The 20,633-nt window shown below is 39.5% G+C and overlaps 1 protein-coding gene across 2 annotated transcripts in view; it reads right to left on the reverse strand.

Moving 5' to 3' along the window:
• LOC132118600 (broad substrate specificity ATP-binding cassette transporter ABCG2-like) overlaps positions 1–1,407 on the reverse strand; it is a 46,240-nt gene extending 44,833 nt beyond the window's left edge. Inside the window, exons 1-2 of one of the 2 annotated variants that reach the window (XM_059528554.1) lie at positions 1,341–1,407; positions 991–1,197 (exon numbers count right to left, since the gene is read on the reverse strand). In XM_059528554.1, coding sequence (XP_059384537.1) covers positions 991–1,190 — 200 coding nt within the window. In that variant the 5' untranslated portion in view covers positions 1,191–1,197; positions 1,341–1,407. Of the gene's footprint in view, positions 1–990; positions 1,212–1,340 lie in introns of both variants that reach the window. The other variant, XM_059528552.1, reaches the window with a different exon arrangement.
• Positions 1,408–20,633: the final 19,226 nt, after the last annotated feature.

Raw genomic sequence — 20,633 nt, forward strand, 5'->3', positions numbered from 1 at the left:
TGCTGATTGGATGAGCCTCAATTAAAACACAGTTTTGTTATGGAAGAAAATTGTATTTTGTTTAGTTTGACCACAGCGAAACACAATAACAACAACAAATGTAATCTGATTATATATAGCACTCTCATGCTGCATTTACATAATAGACTTATGTAACATTGTTCCTTTAGGTAACATACCAGATAGTATAAGATTGCTTCATCTGGAACAAACATCGGATAAACATCTTTAAAATGTCAGTTTTACATACATTCTAAATGATAACCATCTTAAAGGCATTTTCTAGATGTCTGTTTGACATCTGATAAGAAACCACTTGAAAGCCGTATTGCAGATGAGCAAACACTAAAAATACATCTTGCAGGTGTCGAATAGATAGAATTTACATCATATATACCATGGTACATTTTGATTACCATAATCTATATCATATTTAAATGTTACTGTAAAATAAACTACATGGACAAAAGTATTGGCACCCCCCTTCTAATGAACGGGTTTGACTACTTTAGTGATTCCCATGAGTTCAAATCTTAATATTTTAGCATATAATGATATTCTGTGCTTCTAATTGTATAGCGACAGTTTGGAAAGGACTCTTTTTTGTTCTAACATGACAATGCCTCTGTGTGTACGGCAAGATTCAAAAATAATTATTGATTGAGTCAGTGTGGAAGAACTTGACTGGTCTGCAGAAACCTCTGGTGTGACTTTAAATGCAGATCTTGAGCCAAAAATCAACCAAACACCAATGACGTGTATATATCAGTATGGTCATTTTAAACACTTCCAAAACTGTTGCAACAGAGACAGAAATACATTTTTTGAAATACATGTTTCCATATGTGGAATTCAGCTGTACTACTGTGCTACTCTAAGGTGCATTTTAAAAAGTACCATGGAATTCATGAAATGCCTTACTGTTGAAAATCCATGGGACACAAATGTATTGTGATCAAACAGCATCAGATCTGACAGCACTAGACTCACTTGAGCTCGATGAGGATGTTCTTCTGCGTGACCTTCCTCTTGAACATAAAGCCGCTCTTCATCTTCACGCTGTAGTTGATGTTGTGGAAGCTCATGGTCGCTCCCCGTCTGGGCGATAGGAAGGACATTCTGGTGGACACCGGTGCTCTGGACACATTGTTGTTTAGATCTCCAGTCATCTGAACAGCCGTGTCTGCCATCACAACCCTGACGAACAGAATCTATTAGCTGTCAGACGACATGAACTCAGTAAACCATTACATCAGTACCCTCTGACACCAAAGGAAGCCAATGACTTTTTCAGTTTGCAAAACCTCTGTGTACCTGATCAGCTCCCTATTTACACTCACCTGAAGCAGAGCTAATCCACAGTATGTGTGTGTAATGGAAGGTGCGAGTGTGTGAGCTTGTCTAGAGGTGTGAGGAGAGAGAACGAGTGAGTGTGTGTATTTGCTACTTTAAACCCCCAACCCCCCCCCAGGCATGTCACATGCTTTACAATGACCAGCAAAGCCGGATTTACCTCTTTTAATGACATATAGGCAGGGCCAGATTAATGATGTTTATTATTAATGTCATGCAAATTATAGGCTATTGATAGCCCATTAAATATTGGGTAAAATACACACATTAAGTCACTTTTATAAAGGTTTACTAATACTATAATATTAAATTTGGATTAATGAATTAGCTTTTCATTAGGGCAACTACAAAGGAGAATTTAACTAATTTGATTATTAAGAGCATGCAATATAATGGAATAGTAATATTGTTAAATGCATGCATGTATTTAAAAATATCATTTGTTTTTGTCTGTTATTTATTAATAAATTATTTATTTATTAAAATTGCCCTAACCCCAGCAAACTTTAATGGGGACTGTGGGCCGGATGGGCTGAATTTTAGCACCGGTGATTATCCTCTTCTGAATGAAACTATTTAAAGTAAACTCCTTAAGGGAATTTATGAGCTCAAAAGTTGGCAAGAAAAAAGAAAGAAAAGATGCCTGCATGCATATAACCAATTTTTTCCTTTTTTTGTGCCTCCTGCCTTATTAATATATACCATTACCACTCCAAAACAAAATGAATCATAATTGTCATATGAAAAACTGTAGCACATGTTTGGTTCTTGTGTACGCAGACTCAATGTTTGTATTCGTATGTAAAATAGTGGGGTGAAACTGATTATATTAAAACATAACTTTACTACTAAATTAGTTAAAAATGCCTATCCATATACAGCTATGATTCGCGAACCCAACCTGACTCAAATGATTCGCGAACCCGCTTTGAACTCCCGAACTGATTCAAATGATTCGCGATCCCCAAACTGACTCAAATGATTCGCGAACCCGCTTTGAACTCCCGAACTGACTCAAATGATTTGCGAACCCGCTACGAACTCCCGAACTGATTCAAATGATTCGTGATCCTGCTCCGAACTCCTGAACTGACTCAAATGATTCGCGAACCCACTCCGAACTCCCGAACTGATTCAAATGATTCGTGATCCCCAAACTGACTCAAATGATTCGCGAACCCACTTTGAACTCCCGAACTGACTCAAATGATTCGCGAACCCGCTCCGAACTCACGAACTTAGTCAAATGATTCGTGATCCCCAAACTGACTCAAATGATTCGCGAACCCGCTTTGAACTCCCGAACTGATTCAAATGATTCGCGATCCCGCTCCGAACTCCCGAACTGACTCAAATGATTCGCAAACCCGCTTTGAACTCCCGAATTGATTTAAATGATCCGCGAAGCCGCTCCGAACAATAGACATATAAATAACTAGACGCCTCATTGGCCGCTCTGAGCCGTTGCCGCAATACGTCAACGCGTCCGCCATGTTAGTGAGGGCAAGACTGCCTTAAAAATACATGTAAGTTAACGGGGAGCTGCGTTTTTTTCTGAATAAAAACAAGATAACGTTCACATTTATCCACCGATTTCAGGTTTGTGATCTACGTGCAGTTAAAAAAAAAAAAACATTGCCTCCAGTTATTTAGTTAGGTTTGGAAAATTATTAATTTTCGTAAGGAATTGTGAAAGCTCACATTTGTCTCACTTGTTGATTTCGTTGATTATTTTCGGTTTACAATTCTAATGTTAATTTAGTATAACTGTGACATATGCATGTAATGTAACTTGAATGTACATTCAATTAAATGTAGTTGTTTTATTGCTTTCTCTGTGTTCAATCCCAACATTTTCTTTCTTTCTTGTGTCTCAGGTCAAAACACTGCTCGTTCCCTTTGAAATACTGGGAAAAAATCGAAATAATACATCTTTAAACAAGAATAATTTGCTATTACTGAGAAAATTGAATAAAACATGTACATACAAATCAAAAAGTGTCACACTTGTAGTCTGCTTTTCATTTGATAGCACTCCATAGTCTACAGACAAACTCCACAACAAATAATAACACATGTAACTGATGAGCCTTCATGGATCAAGTGAAAATTAAAATATTATGCACTGATACAGTGCACAGTAAAATATATTAAAAGTGATATGTTATATTAAAAAGTATATGTAGTACAACTTGAAGTAAAGTGAGTAATATGAAAAGCGAGTACAATAACATACGTGATATAATAGATTTATAATAGCACAAATTATATGTATAATATGAATAATACCATAATAAATAACAGAACAACAATATAGATTAATAATAGCAAGAAGAATATGTAATATCAAGGGTGGAATAATACAGAATAGACAAAATGAAGAATACATTAATAGTTAATTATAGAGTAAAATAAATAATTGTGAAAGGTAATTTTAAAATACTATTTGTGTAATAATTAATAATCAAATTAAGACACAAGTAATGACACAACACAAAATAATTGTGAACATGAGTTCCAAATTGTGTTTAATTAATGAGCTCCTTAAGTATAATATATACATGTACACACATACACACACACTCATACACACACACACACACACACACACACACACACATATATATATATATATATATATATATAAATCTTCTGAGAAATCCTCAAGAAACACATTTGATTTCAGTTTTCAGTTCTGTCTTTCTCTGGGAATAGAGTGGTTTAGTTGTGAAGACAAAACCTGACAAATAAAGATTAATTCTTCACCGCTTCCCTCAAGATTTTCTATTTTATTCAATTAATGAGTCAAATAATGTAAAAGACTTGACGATGCTTGACATTTTGTTCTATAATGCACATTATACACAAAACACACATTTTAAAACAGTGGTTTGTTTTTGTTAATAAATATGAATGTTTGGGTGTGAGTATGTGAGGTTTACCTTGTACAACAAAATCTCAAAGTATAGTTATGTTTATCACAGACTAGAATATGAGATGCTCCCCTCAAAAAACTTTATATTTATCAAAATTAATAATCATTATAAAAATATCACAATGATTTCATTAATGATATTGCAGCTGGACTCACTATGAGTTCCTGTGTTTTTCATTTCTAGGCTATTTTCATCATGTAGTTTTAGTGTAAAGACACGCAGTACATGATCAGCATTTAACAGCCTGTGCAAAGCTTTTTAAATGCAGTCTATAGTATTAGAATATGAGCTGGGTCATTCTGTCGATTCTCTGGGCTGCTCTGGGTTTAGTACAAACACAACATTAGTCTGTGGAGGTATAGTCTTGTCTCTTGGAAATGCAGAGAACAGCTTTCCTCAGCTTTCCTTGTCCTGTTTGCAACTGACTAAAAGGCAAGAGAAAATAATAATAAAATACATAGAATCAGTTCACAGTTTTATGAAATCCTTATAATCAAGTGATGATAAACTTAATCGGTAACACTTTAGAATAATGGTCCATTAGTTAATGTTAGTTGACTACTTTAGTTAACATGATTTAAGCAAGAAACAATACTTCTACAGCATTTATTAATCTTAGTTGATGTTAATTTCCACATTTACTAATGCATTATTTAAATCAAAAGTTGTGCTTGTTAACATTAGTTAATGCACTGTGAATTAGCATGAGCTAACAATGAATAACTGTATTTTCATTAACTAACATTAACAAAGATGAATAAATACAGTAATAAATGTACTGTTCATTGTTTGTTCATGTTAATTAATGGATTAACTAACATTAATGGACCATGATTCTAAAGTGTTAGCACTTAATCTTTGTAAATAAGTAACGGTAGTGAAATTAAAGAGAGAAGCTTTAGCTCCATCATTAATCTAGACAGTCAAAGTGCTCACTGTACATATTGTGCTCATAAAACCATTTAGTTTATGATATAAACGTAAATAAGAATTCATTTAAACTTTGAAATTTTATAAAGTCTCAGCTATTACTGCTAACTACGTTAGCGATATAGCTATTAATAGTCTGACATTAGTGGTTAATTAAGCTGTCAACATAATGTTAAAAATGACCAAAAAACTTCGAGAAATAACGGTTGAGTCTTACCTGTGGAAGATAACACCCCGAGATCTGTTTTTATCATCGTGTGACGGTTTGTAGATGCACAAGCAGCAGATGAGTCAGGTATGTTTTCTTCTGTCCTGATGTGAGAGTTATGAGAGGTGCCCGCTCCAATATGGCGGCGAGCTTGACGTGCGGTCGAGCGGCCAATGAGGCGTCTAGGTATTTATACGTCTATGCTCCGAACTCCCGAACTGACTCAAATGATTCGCGAACACGCTCCGAACTGTCGAACTGATTCAAATGATCCGCGAAGCCGCTCCGAACTCCCGAACTGACTCAAATGATTCGCAAACCCGCTCCGAACTCTCGAACTGATTCAAATGAATCACGCTCTGAACTCCAGAACTGACTCAAATGATTCATAATTTTTTGAAGTTCCCATCCAAATCAAATGACACCGCCAGCAACACTATAGGCTTAGTTCTCTAATTTCATAACATTTACTGATTTTAAAGTACGAAAAGTATGTTGTTAACAAATAAATTATCAATATTTCCATTCCGAACTGCTTTCCACATCGAAACATCCACGAACATAACCAGGTGAGCAGATCACTCTCTCACTATTTGATTGCTCTAGTCTTTATCCACTCATCATCATCCTCCACCAATCAGAACAAACGAGAACTCTTTGACCACAGCTGCTGTGCTTCAAAAGCTCTTGCAGCAGCTCAACACTGGTTTTCTCTGAGGTGGTCGGATCACATCAGATTGTGGTTAATCTTGCAGATCATGACTTATATCTCTTCCTCTCCCTGCAGTTTGGTAATATAAAGATTTGATTAAAGATTTGGGCTCCTGGGGTCTCAAAAAAGAAACATTTTCAATCTCCATGGTGAACATTATGACAACACACTCTTAGAAAAAAGGGTTCATTGGGGTTCTATATAGAACCATAGGGTTCTTTACTCAACTCCAAAGAACCTTTTGTGCTAAAAAGGTTCTATAATGACAAGAAAGAACCCTTTTGGCACAAAGGTTCTTTAGGCTATTATTCATTCATATATTACATTATTCTGCAACATTTTGTATTTGTAATTAAATTATTGTTTGTAGTAACTTAATATCACATTTTAATCATGCTGATTTTTGGAGAAAAAGTGAAATGGCACTCTTCGTGTGATATTGATTAACTACCTAAAATGATATAAATAATTTTCTAACCCCCATATCTTGAATTTTGTGATCATTCACATGCATTCATAAATGCATTTGAATACACCGAATAATGCAGTGAAAGAACGCACTCAAAATGCACTCACGCTAGTATGACTTCATCATGTAACTTTACATTAGCCTAGATGCGTGCACTTTTTAGGCACGATTTGTTTAGTTTTGGAATATACTTGATACTAGGACTGTAGTACTCGAGTCTGGTCTTGGACTCGAGTCCAGACTCGAGACATTTTTCTGTCGTCTCGGACTTGTTGCGTTTGCACTCGGACTTGTCTCGGACTTGGCCATTGGACTCGCCAAGTGTTTCTAGTTGGTCTCGACCGAGTCCAGCAAAAATATTAAATAAAAAATGTCTTCTTCAAAACAAAACCAGATTTGCATGATGTTGCGACAGAAATCATGTGGAAATTGCTAGGCACGCTGCTTTCTCCTTTTTTCCAAAGCACTCTGTAGCCTGCACTCTACGCTTGCGCTCCAGTGGCGTCTGCTGTTGCTAGGCAACCATGACCCGCTCTCTATGAAGATGCAGAAGTTTCAGCAAAAAATAAATGGATTTCCAGAACTAAAAATCCCTTGCAGTAGCTCTGCTAATAGATTCCTTTAAAAAATGTCTATCCTTGTACAGCTATGATCATCTGTGTCTCCATCTTGGCTTAGCTTTCAGTATTGTTCCGGGAAAGGATGTGCATGACAAACGGTGCACTTGCTGCGACCTGAAAAGTTTAGATGTTTCTAATTTAATTTTCTACCTGTTATATTGTGTTTTAATTACGTCTACACCTAGATAGCCTTAAACGTACCCTTTACAATAACAAAATACTAATTAATGTTGTACAGTATAGGGGTTGCAAGACTACTGATTTCTACTATTCGATTTTTTCATTTAAAAAAAATGCTTGAGTTAATCGACTATTCGTGGTTCATGCTATTGTAAATGAAAACACATTAAATAGTTGTTTTTTTTTTATCAATAAACGCTTATTAATGTATAGCCTTATGCAACAATTAGCTTTTGCTTTGCATGTGCATGAGCTTTGCATGTGTGTGTGCACTGTGCCAAGGCATCAGTCATTTAAATTTTTGACCACAGACATAATGTCAGCAAAAGCAGCATTATTAAGTAAATAAAATGAAAATAAAGTACATAAAAATAATTTGACCTTACAGCTCCAAACTCTGTTCGAGGGCCAGTGTCCTTTATAGTTTAGCTCCCAGGGTCGGACTGGGGGTAAAACCAGTACTCATTACCAGGGCCCCAAAGGAAGAGAGGGCCTTTGAAAAGTATGAATCTGAAATATATTTTATTTTACCTGGATATTTTCATGGGTGGGGGGCATGGGGGCCCATCAGGACTGCCTATGCATAGGGCCTGGGATCTTGTGTAATGCCCCTGTTAGCTCCAACCCTAATTATACACACTTGAACCATCTAATCAAGCTCTTACTAGACCTAGAATCTTCCAGATAGGTGTGTTAAGGCCAGTTGGAGCTAAACCTTTCAGGACATTAGCCATCCAGGATCTAGTTTGGAGACCCCTGTCCTACAGAGTTGTTACTTTGCACATGCTTTTTGATCATTACAAATAATAATGTAAAATTATTTTCGTAGAATAGGAGCTATGCTGTCTCTCGCATCACATACATTATCAGTAGTTAAGTATGTGGTCTTGAAGAAGACACTTTTTTCTCTCAGTTGGACTCGGTCTTGACTTGGACTCGAAACTTTTGGACTTGGACTTGACTTGTACTCGAACCTCTTTGCACTCGGTCTTGACTCAGTCTCGACTAGTCCTGGACTTGGAATCGACTTGGACTCGACAAAGCTGGACTTGACTAAAACTCTACTTGATACTGTTAAAAGGCACATCATTAAAACAAAAAATACGAGTTCACATATCACACCAAAATACACTTGGAAAACATAATTAGAACTACCCAGCGGGCACATGACCGACCATCAACGTTGAAATATGGTTGAAATAAGGTCAGTTGTGGTTTCAACGTTGAAACAACGTTGATTCAACTTTAAAGATGAACGGTTAAAAAAACTTCCAGCACATGACCAACTTTCAACATTGAAATATGGTTGAAATAAAGTCAGTTGTTTTAATGAAACAACGTAAAAAATGTTTAATTTGTTTAAACAAGCTTTTAAATTATTTATATTAAATTATTTAAATTAATTAAATTATTATTTTAATAGCATTTTAAAATATTTTAGATATGATACCTATTCTAAAATCTAAAGGTATATGTTAAATATTATCATCATTAACAACAATAAAACTATACATTTCGCTGCTTTATCACACTGCAACAACTCCCATTGGTAGTTTTATTTTATTACTTCGATCATGATTGGTTAATCTGGCTGTCATTCAGGACAATGAATCGGTTCGCGCCTTTCTACATTTAAAAATATGACCGTTATTGTGTTTCTGTGACTGAGGCGGCTGACTGTGAGCTGCTGCTCGTTATAACTGACTGCTCGGTCGGTCCCGAATTATTTAATATTTGCTGTTATGTGTTTTATAGGTACACTGTAACCTTTATAGGAGGCTTAACACAAGGACCACAGCTGCACATCCGTTGAACCCACGGCTTTATTATCGTTCCCCTCTACAACAACAACCTACACATGGTTCCTACCCCATTAGTTAACCTGATACTACATCCCCCTTTCTAAGCAAAGGATAATCTTTGTGCAGATGCAAAAATAACATTAAGGCATTTCTAAACTATAACAGAAGGCTCTTCCGATTACTTATACTGAAAATATAACCCATACCATCATTAAAATGATAATCAAGATCAGTAACAGTAATAACACGCATTTATGGTTCTCAAATTTTTCCATACTGTTCCTCTGTGAAGTACTATGAACATGTGCTTCTGTAAACACTTTATCAACAACATTAATTGGCGACAATCAACTACTCCCTGCCCTCCTCCATAACTCAGGTGCCATTCCTAAGACCGAACAAAGTCTTTCAAGTAAGATGGAGGATTCCTTATTCGGGCTGGGAAACGTCTTTCACACACAGGAGACTGCTGACTGGCTACACACTGTGCTCCGGGTGTGACATCAAGAACTGTGCTCTCGGGTGCTGGTTCAATTAAGTTAGCAGGTTCTCCAGGAGCCATAGGGGTTGGTGAAAGATGGTATCTGTTCCTTCGCAGAGTGCCCCCGGGGCGTCTCAATGATGTATGATCTCGGCGTGCCGGCAGTAGACACCACCGTGCCTCTTTCCACTGTATCTTTGACCCACACATGATCACCGGGTTGAAGGAACGGCATGTCGCGTGCTCTGTGTCTTTGGTCATAATTCTGTCGCAGTTTTTGTCTGTACCTTTGCTCTGTTCTTTTCAGGTTATCCATGTCTGCGCACCCTGGGTTGAGCTTGGATGGAATGACGGGAACTGGCGTTCTTATTTTCCTCCCCATCAGAAGTTCAGTGGGACTGTATCCATTCGCCAGGGGAGCAGCTCGATAGGCCATCAGGGCGAGGTAAGGGTCGCTGGATTTCTTGAGAAGACTTTTGATCGTCCTCACAACGCGCTCCGCCTCCCCGTTGCTCTGTGGGAAATGGGGACTGGATGTCACATGACTAAACCCCCAATCCTGTGCAAACTGCCTGAAGATCTCAGATGCAAATTGTGGGCCGTTGTCTGAGCGGACCACTTCAGGTATACCATGACGAGCAAAGATAGACTTGACATGATCAATCACAGCTCCAGATGTTGTAGATGTCAGTTTTGCTACGTCCACGATGACCAGGTTTTGTTTGCTGTCTATCTGGAATAAATCTGCTCCTACAGTGAACCATGGTCTTGGCGGAAACTCAGTAGACATCATCTTTTCTTTGAAATTGACTCTTTCACGGCTGCACACATCACATTTCTCTATCATGTCTGTCAGCTCTCTGCTGAGCCCTGGCCACCACACTGAATGCTTAGCTCGTTCTCTGCATTTTGTTATTCCCAGATGGCCCTCGTGCAGCTTGGACAGGATGTCTGCCCTGAGTGACGCTGGGATGACTATTCTGCTGCCATACAACAGTAGACCCTCTTGAATTGTGAGCTCACCTGAATATTGCAGATATGGCTGGAACACTCTGTTAATTGAGAATTTATCTGGCCATCCTTCGACACAGAATTTCTTCATGTGCTTGAGTACGGGGTCGTCATCCTGGTGTCTCTGAATTTCTCTTAACCTCTTTTCTGTAGCTGGGAGATTCGCTACAACAGAGTCAACATAGAGGTTGATTTCCTCCTCCTGCAATCCTTCTGCAGTGTGACTGACGGGAGCTCGGGACAGCACATCCGCAGTTGCGATGTCTTTGCCAGCCACATGCGATATGGTGTAGGCAAACCGCATTAGTCGCATGCGCAGGCGCTGTATGCGTGGAGGAAGTTCATCTAAGCTCTTTGAGCCTAGTAGAGGAATCAGGGGCTTGTGGTCGGTTTCAATGTGAAAACTCTTTCCAATTAGGAACTCTACGAACCTCTCACAGGCCCATGTTGATGCTAGCGCCTCCTTCTCGATCTGGGCGTATTGCTGCTCAGTGCTGCTGAGGGCTCTCGAGGCATACGCCACAGGTTTCCACTCTGAGTCTGTTTGCCGCTGGAGAAGAACGGCGCCCATCCCATATGAGGAAGAGTCAGCGGAGACGAGCGTTTCAGCGTTCGGGTCATACAATGCAAGCCCTGGGGGTGTCGTCAAATCTTCTCTTATGTTATCGAAGGCCTGCTATTGTTGCGGTCCCCAGGCCCACATACTGGACTTTTTCAGCAGGTCTCTGAGTGGTCGTGTTTTCTCAGCCAAGTGAGGCAGGAACTTCCCCAGGTGGTTTGTCATCCCCAGGAAGCGTCTCACTTCGCTGACGTTACTGGGTGCTGACATAGCTTTTACAGCGCTCACTTTATCAGGGTCAGCACCGACGCCTGATGCCTCAATGACCTGCCCCAGGAACTTCATCCTGCTCTTAGAAAACTCACACTTATCGTTGAGCGTCACTCCCGCCTCCTGCAGTCGTGACAATACTTTCCAAAGTCTCTCATCATGCTCCGTCTGTGTGGCTCCCCAGATGAGCACGTCATCCATCTGACATAGAACCCCCACCAGGCCCTCCAAGATGCGTGAAATGCGCTTTTGGAAATGTTCTGGTGCTGATGAGATCCCAAAACACAGGCGATTATAACAATACCGCCCGAACGGAGTTATGAAAGTGGCTAGCAGAGATGACTCCTTGGACAGTGGAATCTGCCAAAAGCCTGCGTTGGCGTCTAGCTTTGAAAACACTTTGGCCCCAGCGAGCTGTCCTAAAGTGTGTTCAACTGAGGGGAGGGGATGCTTCTCTCTCATAACTGATTTGTTCAGCTCTGTAAGATCGGTGCATATTCTCACCTTTCCTGTGAGTTTCGGCACCACCACCATAGGCGCACACCATTCAGTGGGCCCCTCCACCTTTGAGACAACTCCCTGCTGCTCCATACGGTCCAACTCCTCTCTGACCTTTGGCAGGAGTGGGAGGAAGATGCGCCTGGGAGTTGAGAGGGAGAAAGGCTGAGCGCTTGATTTCAATACAATGTTGTACTCGCCCTCCATTTTACTGAGTCCACAGAAAAGCTTAGGGAACTCCCTTTTTACTGTCTCTTTGGAGTCCAGGCTGATGTTATTTATTCTGGCGACCAACTGCAGTGCCACTGCAGCAAGCCCGCCTAGCAGTGGTGTGCACAGCCCCTCCACAACGTAAATTTCCTCTTTAGTACTTTTACTGTTCTTACTGAGGGTGGCTATGAACTTGCCCTTCACATTCAGACGAGTCCCTCCTGGCCCCAGCAGAAACCTCGTTGACTTCTCCAGCCTGCTGAACTGGCCCTGGTTATACAGCATTTCCGATATAGCGGTGACGTCTGCGCCAGTGTCAATTTTAAAGCGTGCATTGAGATTCTGTCTGTCATCCATGGGCTGTCATTTGCGTCCACTGACAGTGAACCCAGAAATGCAACTTCCTCACCAGTGTCCTCAACGACTGTAGCTACATGCATTTCACACATTCTTTTGGTTTTGCACACTCTGGCGTAATGTCCTTTTTTTCTGCAGTTATTGCATATTACCTCTTTAGCTGGACATTGTTTTTGGCTATGCCATCTTGAATCACCGCATCTGCTGCATTGTACCTGTCTTTCCTTCTGTTTTTTCTCTGTTTGCTTGTTTTGTGGCTTAAGTTGTTTTGCGCGTGCACGCTGTCAAGCTCAGCGTTGGAAATATCTGCTTTAAAGTTCATTTTTAGCATTTCTTGTTGCTTCTTCACCTGCTCGCTTTGTCTAGCTCTGTTAATTGCTTTCTCTAGAGTCAGTTCGGGATCAAGTTGTAGCTGTTCTGACAAGCGTTTATCTCTCAGACCCACAACAAGTCTATCTCTCACCATTTCATCATGCAGAGCCCCGTATCCGCAGTGCTCCGCTAGACAGTGCAGCGCAGTGTGAAAGCTGTCAGCTGACTTGCCCATTTCTTGCTGCCTCTGGTTAAACTTTGCCCTCTCGAAGATCACATTTCTGCGTGTTACAAAGTGAGCATCCAGCTTTCTCTTAACTGTGTCGTACTCACTCACTTCCTCTGGGCTGAGGTGCAGGGAAACCAGTATATCCTCCGCCTCTTCCCCCATTGTGTAAATCAGTGCATTAACTTGATTTTCGTCCGCTTGTGTCTCCAATCCAGATGCGATGCGGAATCAGTCGAAGCGTTTAATCCATTTAGTCCAGTCTTCGGCTTTAAATGTGAACTTTTCTGGTGGGGAAACTTGAAACTGATTCATTTTGCCGTCTGTGAGCTCGCTAGTATTAGCGTTAGCCCCAAACTTTCGGTAATCGGCAGAGAGAAAGCAAATAAACACTAGCCTGCGTCCTGTGTTATCTCTTATTTGTTCGACGTCCGTTAATATTACGTTTTTGCTTCTGACACCATGTTATGTGTTTTATAGGTACACCGTAACCTTTATAGGAGGCTTAACACAAGGACCACAGCTGCACATCCGTTGAACCCACGGCTTTATTATCGTTCCCCCCTACAACAACAACCTACACATGGTTCCTACCCCATTAGTTAACCTGATACTATATTTGCCTTTAAATTTCTTTTTATTTTGAGCGAATTTGAGTCGTGACATGTCAATGGAGAACAAAAACTGTGAACACAAGAAGGGTCAGATGTGTTCTGCGAGGTCCTGCAAACATACTGGCAAAATGAGGTAAGAAAATCGCTATCTTTATTATCTTTTGAAAATAGTAAAGTATAACCAGAGTTTACAAATGGGTAGCTTAAAGGACATGTAACCTGCAGATAAATAAATAACCGTGTGTGTATTTTTGCATTGCTTTATCACAGATGATCAAGTTAGATGCTCACCTAATGTGTTGCTGGTAAGTTATGTGTTAATATCTGTCTTTTAGAGATTTTTCCACATTTGCCTGATATGAATCCCATGCATTAGGTGTGTTATATATGTTTTTATTCTTATAATAGTTTCAAAGTGTTTTCTATAACATACAAGTGCAAATGGTACAATTTTAATGAATTAATGAAAAGGAATTAAAAAAAAGGATTGTGTAAAGCCATGGTTCTCAAAGTGTCAGGCCCCCTCTAGTTGTTACGCAGGTGAATCACTAAATTAAACTATTTAATGTTAATACATTTTAATTTAATCTTTGAGTAAGGTTTTTTTATTTGCACATTTAAGTATGTTACAGTTAATGTACAGTACAGTTTTGTAACTTTTGTAACATAATTACATTTAAAATTACATTTTAATTTAAACTTTTTTTTTCATTTACCTGTATGTAAGCACAGTGTAGTGTTAATGTCCAAACTTTATTTACCATGGTAAAGTGGCTGACAACAATTAATATTCTTATTAGAATAAAACTGCCTCATTTTTTAACTGTAGAGCTGTAGCTGAATAGTTAGGCCTACTACACTACTGAAATTTAATGTTGGTCATTTTGGTGGAACTTAATATTTAATAAATATTTTCTGAAGTGATACTTTTAAAAAGTTGAGAACCAATGGTTTAAAGAAATGGTATAATATGAAATCCTGCTTTTTAAGAACTTTTCAGTAAACCATTTCTTTTTTTCCCCTTGTAGAGTCATTAAGGATCCACCTCACTGTTGCTGAACTGTAAAGTGAAAATATTCTGTGATTTATTTTGCATTCAGTTTTCAGTTAAATATATTCCACAATATCAAAGTTATTGTGAAACATTGTGAACATACCTAAACTCACTGGTTAAATCTTATGTGTCCTCCAGAAGTTTGCACTCTGCAAGTGAACGCCTTGTGGTGCCATCCCAAAGAAGTTCACAATCACTCTCACGATCTTCTCCTGGACTGTGTCCAGCTGGTGGAATGACCTCCCAATCTCAATTTGTACAGCTGAGTCTTTAATCATAAATCATAAATCATAAAAATGCAATCCATATACAGCTATGATTCGCGAACCCCAACCTGACTCAAATGATTCGCGAACCCGCTTTGAACTCCCGAACTAACTCAAATGATTCGTGAACCCGGTACGAACTCCCGAACTGATTCAAATGATTTGTGATCCCGATCTGAATCAAATGATTCGCGAACCCGCTACAAACTCCCGAACTGATTCAAATGATTCGCGATCCCCAAACTGACTCAAATGATTCGCGAAACCACTTTGAACTCCCGAACTGACTCAAATGATTCGCGAACCCGCTACCCCGAACTGATTCAAATGATTCGCGATCCCCAAACTGACTCAAATGATTCGCGAACCCACTTTGAACTCCCGAACTGACTCAAATGATTCGCGAACCCGCCACGAACTCCCGAACTGATTCAAATGATTTGTGATACCCAAACAGACTAAAATGATTCTCGAACACGCTTTGAACTCCAGAACTGACTCAAATGATTCGCGATTCCGCTCCGAACTCCCGAACTGATTCAAATGATTTGTGATCCCGATCTGACTCAAATGATTCGCGAACCCGCTACGAACTCCCGAACTGATTCAAATGATTCGCGATCCCCAAACTGACTCAAATGATTCGCGAACCCACTTTGAACTCCCGAACTGACTCAAATGATTCGCGAACCCGCTACGAACTCCCGAACTGATTCAAATGATTCGCGATCCCCAAACTGACTCAAATGATTCGCAAACCCACTTTGAACTCCCGAACTGACTCAAATGATTCGCGAACCCGCTACGAACTCCCGAACTGATTCAAATGATTCGCGAACCCACTTTGAACTCCCGAACTGACTCAAATGATTCGCGATCCTGCTCCAAACTCCCGAACTGACTCAAATGATTCGCGAACACGCTCCGAACTCTCGAATTGATTCAAATGATCCGCGAAGCCGCTCCGAACTCCCGAACTGATTCAAATGATTTGCGATCCCCAAACTGACTCAAATGATTCGCGAACCCGCTCCGAACTGCCGAAGTGACTCAAATGATTCGCGATCCCCAAACTGACTCAAATGATTCGCGATCCTGCTACGAACTCCCGAACTGATTTAAATGATTCGCGATCCCCAAACTGACTCAAATGATTCGCGATCCCGCTCCGAACTCCCGAACTGATTCAAATGATTTGCGATCCCCGAACTGACTCAAATGATTCGCGATTCCTCTCCGAACTCCCGAACTGACTCAAATGATTCGCGATCCCGCTCCGAACTCTCAAACTGACTCAAATGATTCGCGATCCCGCTCCGAACTCTCGAACTGATTCAAATGATCCACGATTCCTCTCCGAACTCCCGAACTGATTCAAATGATTTGCGATCCCCGAACTGACTCAAATGATTCACGATTCCTCTCCGAACTCCTGAACTGACTCAAATGATTCGCGATCCCGCCCCGAACTCCCAAACTGACTCAAATGATTTGTGATCCCCAAACTGACTCAAATGATTTGTGATCCCGCTCCGAACTCTCAAACTGACTCAAAAGAGTCGCGAACCCGCTCCAAACTCCTGAACTGACTCAGATGATCCGCAAACCTGCTCCGAACTCCCGAACTGACTCAAATGATTTGTGATCCCGCTCCGAACTCCCGAACTGACTCAAATAATTCACGCTCCACACCCCGATATCCCAAAATGACTCAAATGATTTGCAAACCCGCTTTGAACTCCCAAACTGACTCAAATGAATCACGCTCTGAACTCCCGAACTGACTCAAATGATTCACAATCTGATGTTCCCATCCAAATCAAATTACACCGCCAGCGCTACTATTGGCTTAGTTCTCTAATTTCATAACATTTACTGATTTTAAAGTACGAAAAGTATGTTGTTAACAAATAAAATATCAATATTTCCATTCCGAACTGCTTTCCATGTCGAAACATCCACGAACATAACCAGGTGAGCAGATCACTCTCTCACTATTTGATTGTTCTAGTCTTTATCCACTCATCATCATCCTCCACCAATCAGAACACACGAGAACTCTTTGACCACAGCTGCTGTGCTTCTAAAGCTCTTGCAGCAGCTCAACACTGGTTTTCTCTGAAGTGGTCAGATAATGACAAGAAAGAACCCTTTTGGCACAAAGGTTCTTTAGGCTATTATTCATTCATATATTACATTATTCTGCAACATTTTGTGTTTGTAATTAAATTATTGTTTGTAGTAACCTAATATCACATTTTAATTATGCTGATTTTTGGAGAAAAACTGAAATGGCACTCTTCGTGTGATATTGATTAACTACATAAAATGATATAAATAAATTTTCTAACCCCCATATCTTGAATTTTGTGATCATTCACATGCATTCATAAATGCATTTGAATACACCGAATAATGCAGTGAAAGAACGCACTCAAAATGCACTCACGCTAGTATGACTTCATCATGTAACTTTACATTAGCCTAGATGCGTGCACATTTTAGCCACGATTTGTTTAGTTTTTGAATATACTTGAGTGTAAAAATTGTGATCGTGGAGCACAAAACCAGTCATAGGGATCAGTTTTCAGAAACCATAAATCATCTTTTTATTGATGTGTGGTTTGTTCGGAGGACAATATGTGGCTCAGATACAACTATTTGAAAATCTGGAACCTGAGGGTGCAAAAAATCGACCTTAGCAAGTCCTTAGCAATGCATATTACAGTCAATGCCGTTTTTTTTTTTTTTTTGGAAGGGGAAAGTTTGTGTGGATTGGGGGCTCGTTCTGTTTTAGTTTTCTCTACGCTATCTGAAGACACAATCATGCAGTCGTCCAGCCACTACGTCTATTCACTTGACGAGACTAGAGCTGGTCCACTGACTGAGAAGGGGTCAATCATTAATATATGCTATAAAATGGATACAAATGTTTTGTAATGCTAAAAAAGAGTGTTTCATCAAAAGCAACACCTAATAATACCTCATATCAAAGCAAGTACATCAGTGTCAGACAGGTTCTGGTAAGTTTTAGAATATGTTAAATCCTAATGTTAATATTTCCTCCGTCACTCACAACCATGATATGTTCTATTAGCATCTAGCATCATCATAAAAAACTAAATCACTACTACATCAACTCAATTTGTTTTGTGAAAGAAATGCTACATTTGTTCACACCATCAGGACAATGACGATGTTGACATTCAACATAAAGTCATCACGTGGTTTTCAATTCATTTTAATTATATTAAATACAAAATGGGGTTTAATTTTTCTACAAATATTAAATATATGACATGACAGCATATATTGCTTTCGTGGATTGATAGTCATCACATCTAGCAGAGTTACACTAGGAAGTAGCTGAGAAAACACGTAACACTGGGCAAAGCATATCTATACATAATACAGTTAATTTGTATTGTGATCATATGTATTTTGATCGGTTTGGATCATTTGTTAAGATGTTTAAATGTGAATATTAAGATCCTGGTGTAACGTGTTGGTTTCTGTTTGTTCCTGTCTGTCCGCTTTGTGGTTAATTTCCTGCTCATTTAGTCAATTATCATTCATTAGTTTCCACTCGTTTGCTCCTTAGTTGCCTGCACTTTATAAACCCTCAGTTTCTTTATCATCTTTGTTTTGGACTGATCTTAATTTTGAATGGTCAAAGTGTGTTTATTAAAAACTCTCGTACTCCTTCTCCGTGTGCTAAAACTGTGAGTGCCTGACACCTGGTGAATAGCAGGTGCACAGCAGACATACTGTACTTTACTGTTCTAAGATGAGAAAATTGATTATTTGCGTTCCAATGATATCTCAAAGGAACTGTTGGCTATGTCAATGGTAACTGTCTGTAAATGTTTTTTTTTTAATACTAAAAACATCTTGATTGATGTAAAATTTTTATATTGGTACCACATTTTTAATTATATTGTTTATGTACAGCTCAAAGAACTAAAATATTACTGATTCAGTCTCTAATGGGCGTTTGAACCATAGACTGTAAAAAAAGATGGACGACTCGCCTTCGCTCTCTTCCATTGGTCAAAACTGAAGCCGCCAGTGTCCCGATATGGCGCTGACATCTTGGACTTGCGCCTGCGCAGATAGCGATCTAGGGACCAGTTCTACGCAGTAGCTATGCGCAGTAGCAAGCAGGAAGTAAAGCCTTAAAGCCGCGAAATCAACGGCCCCGCCCCTGTGCCCCGCCCTCACTCTCCCTCGCAGAATGCACATACCGTAATCTGCACTGTTTTGGAAGTGGAGTCCTGCTCCTGTGAACTCTGTCTGCTCCGTTCCACTCCAATCTCATTAAAATAAGGTAAATACAATCTCCTCAGTCCTCCGAAGATCATGAAAAAAGCCTGTTGACGCTTCAGTGCCTCCTCCAGAGAGCTGTCAATCACAGCTGTCAATCACGACGTCACACCACCGTTTTTAGAGCATTAAATAACTATCTAAAAAACAACTTATTTTAAAAACGAACGCTTGAATTTACATTAGCGTGATACAAACTACAGTAAATACAGACAAAAAACAGCTTCGGAAAAAAGATATTTGAAGGGTAATTTAATTGTTTAGTTGGTCTCGCGTCCCATTGAATAACATGGGGGGGCGGGGTTTATGACCTATACTAGGACCACTCACCAGGGGGCGATCGAGACGTTTTGGCTTCACTTTTCAGGGCTTGTGCGGCACGCTTGGTTTGAACATTACTGTTGGACTTACATCATGTTCAAGAAAGTAAACTGTTATCCATAATTTATGGTCATACAGATAAAAGAAAGACTTTGTTCAAATTCAACAAACACAGCATTAACAATTAGTTGGAATGAATTACAAAGTGTTTAACTCAATTTAACAGTTTTCTGTTTCACTGTTTTGAGCAACTAACCGGAGTATTTCCACTGCCATTTGCCTTAGTTTTTCAATATTGTCTCCAGATCAATTGATATCAAAAGAATCAGGAATGCTAGTTTCTTTTTCCTTTGGCTGAAAAAACTTTTATGACACCCAACGTATAAGAGACATGGTCAGTTAGAGTTCTAGAACACTTTTAGAGGTCAATATCCGAAGTAGCTCAGCTTATTTAATTGAAGATTTGAAAGTTAAATGTTTTCATTTAAAGGATACCTCTAAGATAAACATTCCACATCTTGTTGCATCCTCTTGGGCAGTGTGAGAAATGTGGCCAGGCTTCCTCTGAATGTTAACCCACTGGTTCATGTGCATTAAGTACTGTGTTTAAAAAGTGCAAAGCATTTTATAAGATTTCATTTTTGTGTTTTAACTTTTGGGGGGATTTGGGGTAATGTAGTTCTAAGGATCTCAACAAAATACAAAAGAATTAATAAAAGTATTAATATTGAAAGATCATGTCTGCATTTTTTACTCCCTGAGGCAAATCTTGTAGTTTCTCTGCTCGCACCACCCTCATTGGTGGAGCCACTATGGGGTACACGGGCATTTCCTCGGCGGAGCGGTCTGTGGCCATGCAACGATGTCCAACAGCCACTTCTACTTTGCGGGATGACCCATGTCTCCTCTCACGGGCCTGCA

This window comes from Carassius carassius, chromosome 37 (assembly GCF_963082965.1).
Source record: "Carassius carassius chromosome 37, fCarCar2.1, whole genome shotgun sequence".
NCBI classification, from domain to species: domain Eukaryota; kingdom Metazoa; phylum Chordata; class Actinopteri; order Cypriniformes; family Cyprinidae; genus Carassius; species Carassius carassius.